Source organism: Pseudorasbora parva, chromosome 22 (assembly GCF_024679245.1).
Source record: "Pseudorasbora parva isolate DD20220531a chromosome 22, ASM2467924v1, whole genome shotgun sequence".
In the NCBI taxonomy this organism is placed as follows: domain Eukaryota; kingdom Metazoa; phylum Chordata; class Actinopteri; order Cypriniformes; family Gobionidae; genus Pseudorasbora; species Pseudorasbora parva.
In genome coordinates, this window is record NC_090193.1 from 40,184,643 (window position 1) to 40,191,333 (window position 6,691).

At 39.4% G+C, this 6,691-nt stretch overlaps 1 protein-coding gene across 4 annotated transcripts in view; it reads right to left on the reverse strand.

Annotated features, from left to right (window-relative positions):
- Positions 1-486: 486 nt before the first annotated feature.
- The window catches only part of plaat1 (phospholipase A and acyltransferase 1), a 10,103-nt gene continuing 3,898 nt past the window's right edge, over positions 487-6,691 (reverse strand). For all 4 annotated transcript variants that reach the window (XM_067431450.1, XM_067431449.1, XM_067431452.1 and 1 more), the window contains 2 exons: positions 2,410-2,678; positions 487-747 (listed from right to left, as the gene is read on the reverse strand). In XM_067431450.1, the coding sequence (XP_067287551.1) occupies positions 646-747; positions 2,410-2,678 (371 nt within the window). In that variant the 3' untranslated portion in view covers positions 487-645. The remainder of the gene's footprint in view (positions 748-2,409; positions 2,679-6,691) is intronic.

Consider the following 6,691-nt stretch of genomic DNA (forward strand, 5'->3'; position numbering starts at 1 on the left):
TTTTGCTAGCAAACAGGACTTCCAACATGCTAGCAAGGTAAATGCTAAAACATGTTAACTCTATACTAACCATTTTTGACAACTAGCAACTGCCTGGAAACACTTTTTAACTTTTTGTACAATTGAAATATGTAATTAAAACATTTTTTTTCAATATATGTTGTGGGGTGTTTTTTTAACATTCAATTTTTGTTTAAATATTTCTTCCGGGAACAAACACATCACAATATTCCTTATTTAAATAATTAATATGCAGAATAAAGGGGCGGGCCTGGTTGAATTGTGCTGAAACTGGCAGTTATGGTAAGGGGTGGGACAATTCCCAAACACCAATGCCAAAACACTGCTCCAGCCGACCAATCAGAGCACAGTGTGCTTTTCAGGAGGAGGAGCTTCATAGAGACAGGAACTAAACAGAGTTACTGACAGACTGGGAAGAGAGGAACCGCAACAATGGAGAATATGAGGAAATAATCAACATTCAAGCAGGAAATAAAGCAGTTTTTAATACCTTATCAAGTTTTCACAGCAAAAGTCCAATGCATTATCACAAACAGCTTCAGGGTCAGATGCCCTACAATCTGTCAATCTGAATGAAAAGGCCAGCAGATATAACTCGGTCACTCCATATAACGAACATGTGATCTAGAAGGGTCTGTTTCTGGAGCGTGTGTTGATGATTCCCAGCACTGAGAAAGCACTCGCTGCAGCCGTCACCAAACTGATGGCACCGATCGCTCGTGAAGCCTGTGAAGAACACACAAAATCAGATAAACAGCCTTGTTGGACACTAACTCAGCACATTTATACTTAAGTATCTTGTTGAGTATCTGTGCTTTACTGGAGTATTATTTTTTCTGTAAACTTCTGACTTTAACTTCACTCCATCTGAAAGACAAATATCGTCCTCTTTACTCCACTACATTTCTATCAAGGTCCTCGAAGTGGAAAGTCGTTTCTGTCGCAGCTTTGAAAGTCAGTGATGATTTTTTTCTTCTTTAAAAGGTGTTTGGGTTTTTGCAGAAAGCCTTTCAGGAATCACTCTTGTAGAGTCTCGTGAAGTTCAATGATTTCACAGCATTTATTAAACACTGATTTATAGTTTAGAGCAAAATGGAAGAAGACGGATGTCCAAATGCTCATTTAGTGGAGTATTCACATAAACAAAGTTGATTCTGTCTTCAGTGAAGGTGAACAGTGTGAGAATATCAGATGTGTATCAGTGTATTGGATCCGTGCATTCGGCCTTAAAGTGACAGCGCTTTATAAAGAGCTTTGTAACTTTTCTACAAGTATTTAAATGAGTTTAAGTTAGTCGTCTGCTAGTGTGTCAGATGGAGCGTCACTGACTGGCTTAAACCATGATGGCATAATGTGCATTTATACAACTATAATATAATAATGCGGCGACATAAAGAAGGACATTTACTTTTGATACTTTAGTACTTTTAAAAACAAATACTTCTGCACTTTTACTCAAAAAAAAATCTGTTTTTACAACTTTCTCTTGTAACGGAGTAAAATTAGACCAGTAGTACTGTTACTTTTACTCGAGTAATGAAGTTGTGTAGTTTCTCCGCCTCTGCCAATCAGAATGTCAATACATCAGTGGATGTTCTTACAGAAAAGCACAGACACACACAGAGATGTGCTTCTGACTAATCACCATATTCATCTATCACGGTATTTGCATGGTTTATGCCCATCTAGACAACATTTTTGGCGAATTGGACAACTATGGAAGCTTATTTCCACAACCCAATAAAAAGGTAATTGTTACTTTTTTAATGCACAATTCTGCCTATAAACCTCAGAATTGTGAGATAAAAAGAGAAGTTCTGGTCTGTTTTTAATCCGCGGATAAAGATTCAAACGGTTCGGATCGCCAATGTCACGTGATTTCAGCAGTTTGACACGCGATCCGAATCATGAATCGATTCGCTGATTCATAACCGTTTGAATCTTTATTTGAGGATTGAACACAAACGCGGAAGAGAAGCCAATGCTGAATAAAGTTGTAGTTTTTGTTATTTTTGGACCCAAATGTATTTTGGATGCTTCAAGAGACTCTAATTAACCCACTGATGTCTCATATGGACTACTCTGATGATGTTTTTATTCCCTTTCTGGACATGGACAGTATAGTGTGCATACGCTCTCGGACTAAATATAAAATATCTTAAACTGTGTGTGAAGATGAACGGAGGTCTTACGGGTGTGGAGCGACATTAGGGAGAGGAGTTAATGACACACATTTCATTTTTGGGTGAACTAACCCTTTAACATGCAGCCTAGGTAGGGAACTATTCACATGCTAAAATGCCATATCAGACGCTACTTTCTGCATGGTGCTGATCAAATATAATTCCTGGAACATGGTAATAAAGTGGTATTTTGTATTATTCTGACCTGTTCAGACACTCCCTCCCCATAGCGAAGAAGAGTGACAAAGTGTTCACAGTTGCTGCCCAGCAGGTCATATGACACCTCCTGTCCAATGAGATGCTGAGCTCGCTGTATGATCTCAGAGACGGGCAGCGGTGTGTGATTGTCGTCATATTTATTGTTGATCCTGAATGAATCTCCTCCCACGACCTCCTTTAAGAGCTGCATGCGGACCACGGCCTTACGGCTGAACACGGACTTCACGCTGGACATGGCGGCCGCTTGACTCTCGTCTGACGGGAGGAACACGTTTAAACACTCAAATGATTTATGGATTTGAATTGCATTAAACAATCCATGCATTTGGACACAGTTTTAACACTTAAAGGACAACTCCGGCGAATTTTTAAGTTTATCTTGATCGTTATATCTTTGTGAGTACAGTCTATAGAAAAAAAAAATTGGTGTTTGCAACGCGGAGTTATTACAGTTAATGCCCAGAGCCCCCCTCAGCTAAACGGCAGCTTTGGGGGCATAAACGTAACGGGTGTCTTTGAGCCTCTTAACAGACACAAAATGCAATTCAAATGTCTGTCCAACATGAACAGGTCCCTCACACGACAACAAGATGCGTTTAGCCACTTAGCCATTGTTAATTCACCTGTTTTGGCCGGCTAGCTGTGTCTCACACTGAAGTCCCGTGGGAACGCAGCGGTAGCCGGAAAAAAGGCAGTCCAGTTGGGAAGAGCGTCATGTGTGTAAAACAAGATTATTTTATTAGGCTACTGCACATCTTTCCTCAAGCCGAGTGTGCCCAAATGGACGGATCAATAAAGTGTACATTACCTCCACAGTGGCTGCGCCCGTCTTTAACCACGGAATGGCATTTTCTTCCACCGGCCCGGCTGTGTTAAGTCTGTATAAGTTAGTCAAGTGCTCGCTGCACATTTATACAATTCGGAAAGGCACAAACGCCAACCATTTCTTCTTCACTTGTGAGCCCGATCGGATCATCACTCTAGTGAAGTCCGGTCACAAACGAATCATTCTTTTGAACCGGTTCTTTTTAGTGAACCGGGCGAACCAGTTCACCAAATCGGACTGAATCGTTCTAAACGGTTCGCGTCTCAAATCAGTGCTGATCGCACACGTTACTTTAGTTACTCTCTTTCTGACATGAGTGACAGTCCCTCCGTATATACAGTCTTGTTCAAAATAATAGCAGTACAATGTGACTAACCAGAATAATCAAGGTTTTTAGTATATTTTTTATTGCTACGTGGCAAACAAGTTACCAGTAGGTTCAGTAGATTGTCAGAAAACAAACGAGACCCAGCATTCATGATATGCACGCTCTTAAGGCTGTGCAATTGGGCAATTAGTTGAAAGGGGTGTGTTCAAAAAAATAGCAGTGTCTACCTTTGACTGTACAAACTCAAAACTATTTTGTACAAACTTTTTTTTTTTCTGGGATTTAGCAATCCTGTGAATCACTAAACTAATATTTAGTTGTATGACCACAGTTTTTTAAAACTGCTTGACATCTGTGTGGCATGGAGTCAACCAACTTGTGGCACCTCTCAGCTGTTATTCCACTCCATGATTCTTTAACAACATTCCACAATTCATTCACATTTCTTGGTTTTGCTTCAGAAACAGCATTTTTGATATCACCCCACAAGTTCTCAATTGGATTAAGGTCTGGAGATTGGGCTGGCCACTCCATAACATTAATTTTGTTGGTTTGGAGCCAAGTCTTTGCCCGTTTACTAGTGTGTTTTGGGTCATTGTCTTGTTGAAACAACCGTTTCAAGGGCATGTCCTCTTCAGCATAGGGCAACATGACCTCTTCAAGTATTTTAACATATGCAAACTGATCCATGATCCCTGGTATGCGATAAATAGGCCCAACACCATAGTAGGAGAAACATGCCCATATCATGATACTTGCACCTCCATGCTTCACTGTCTTCACTGTGTACTGTGGCTTGAATTCAGAGTTTGGGGGTCGTCTCACAAACTGCCTGTGGCCCTTGGACCCAAAAAGAACAATTTTACTCTCATCAGTCCACAAAATGTTCCTCCATTTCTCTTTAGGCCAGTTGATGTGTTCTTTGGCAAATTGTAACCTCTTCTGCACATGCCTTTTTTTTAACAGAGGGACTTTGCGGGGGATTCTTGAAAATAGATTAGCTTCACACAGACGTCTTCTAACTGTCACAGTACTTACAGGTAACTCCAGACTGTCTTTGATCATCCTGGAGGTGATCATTGGCTGAGCCTTTGCCATTCTGGTTATTCTTCTATCCATTTTGATGGTTGTCTTCCGTTTTCTTCCACGTCTCTCTGGTTTTGCTCTCCATTTTAAGGCATTGGAGATCAGCCTATCATTTTTTGCACCTCTTTATAGGTTTTCCCCTCTCTAATCAACTTTTTAATCAAAGTACGCTGTTCTTCTGAACAATGTCTTGAATGACCCATTTTCCTCAGCTTTCAAATGCATGTTCAACAAGTGTTGGCTTCATCCTTAAATAGGGGCCACCTGATTCACACCTGTTTCTTCACAAAATTGATGACCTCAGTGATTGAATGCCACACTGCTATTTTTTTGAACACACCCCTTTCAACTAATTGCCCAATTGCACAGCCTTAAGAGCGTGCATATCATGAATGCTGGGTCTCATTTGTTTTCTGACAATCTACTGAACCTACTGGTAACTTGTTTGCCACGTAGCAATAAAAAAATATACGAAAAACCTTGATTATTCTGGTTAGTCACATTGTACTGCTATTATTTTGAACAATACTGTAAATAAACTAATGTCTTGAATTATATGTTGTAACTCCAACCGTTCACTGAACTGAGTCATGTTTTGCTGAGAGATCTGATGAACTCACGAGCCGCTGATACTGAACATGAGCGAGTCACTGAACGAGCAGCGGTCCTCTCCTCAGGATCAGCAGGACAGAATCGAAAACCGTTTCTCTCGGACACGTTCAATACTGAGGACCGACGAGCCGATGAGCAGAGCCTCTTCATACACACGACGCTCTTCTCGACTTTCCGGCTACCGCTGCGTTCCCACGGGACTTCACTAGAGATTCGTTCGTGACCGGACATCACTAGAGTGATGATCCGATCGGGCTCACGGGTGAAGAAGAAATTGTTCACGTTTGTGCCTTTCCAAGTTGTAAAAATTTGCAGCGAACACTTGACTAACTTACACAGACACAACACAGCCGGGCCGGTGGAAGAAATTTAAACAATGGCTAAGTGGCTAAACTCATCTTGTTGTCGTGTGAGGGACCTGTTCATGTTGGACAGACATTTTAATTGCATTTTGTGTCTGTTAAGAGGCTCAAAGACACCCGTTACGTTTATGCCCCCAAAGCTGCCGTTTTAGCTGAGGGGGGCTCTGAGCATTAACTGTAATAACTCCGTGCTGTAAGCACCAATCCGGTTCGTTTTTTTCTACAGACTGCCCTCACAAAGATATAACGATCAAGATAAACTTAAACATTCGCTGGAGTTGTCCTTTAACGTGATGCATATTTGTCAGTCATGCACAGTGTTGGGTAAGTTACTCTAAAAAAGTAATTAATTACTAATTACATCTTCAATAGATTACTGTACAAATTACTTTTTGCAAAAATTACTAATTACTTTTTAATCACTTTATCAACCTCGAGTAAAGCAATTCAAGGTTAGACATGAAACAGCTCTTAATTCACTCAAATAAATAAAATAAATCTACATAAATTACTCTTATTAACTGATTAAAGTAGATCGATAAAAACATGCATTATCAATTTAGACATTAAAGACTTTAAAAAGTTCAGTTACATCAGAAGTAACTTTAATTAAATTACAGAAAAAAATAAGAGTAATCCCTTCCTTTACTTTTTCAAGGGAAAAGTGATTCAGTTACAGTAACTGATTACACAACACTGGTCATGCATGAATGAAACGGTCAGATTTCAGTAATATTACTAATACATTGTTTTAAAAACACAATAAGCAGATTTATATATTTACCGTAAATAAATCTGAATTGAATATGAATAGCCATGTTTTCATATTTTGTAACGGATTAACAGATTTATGCTGATTCTAAGCTACTTCAATAAATTCATTTAGAAAATATGATTATTTAAATAAAGTGAAAGAGATGCAAATAGTTCAGAATAACATTTGTCATTATAATTACCCGTTAACAAATGTAAGCATGACGTAAAGCTAAAGCGTTACAAAACTACACACCGAATGAAGGGAGATTTTATATGAAGGGATTGTATTTTCTTCCAA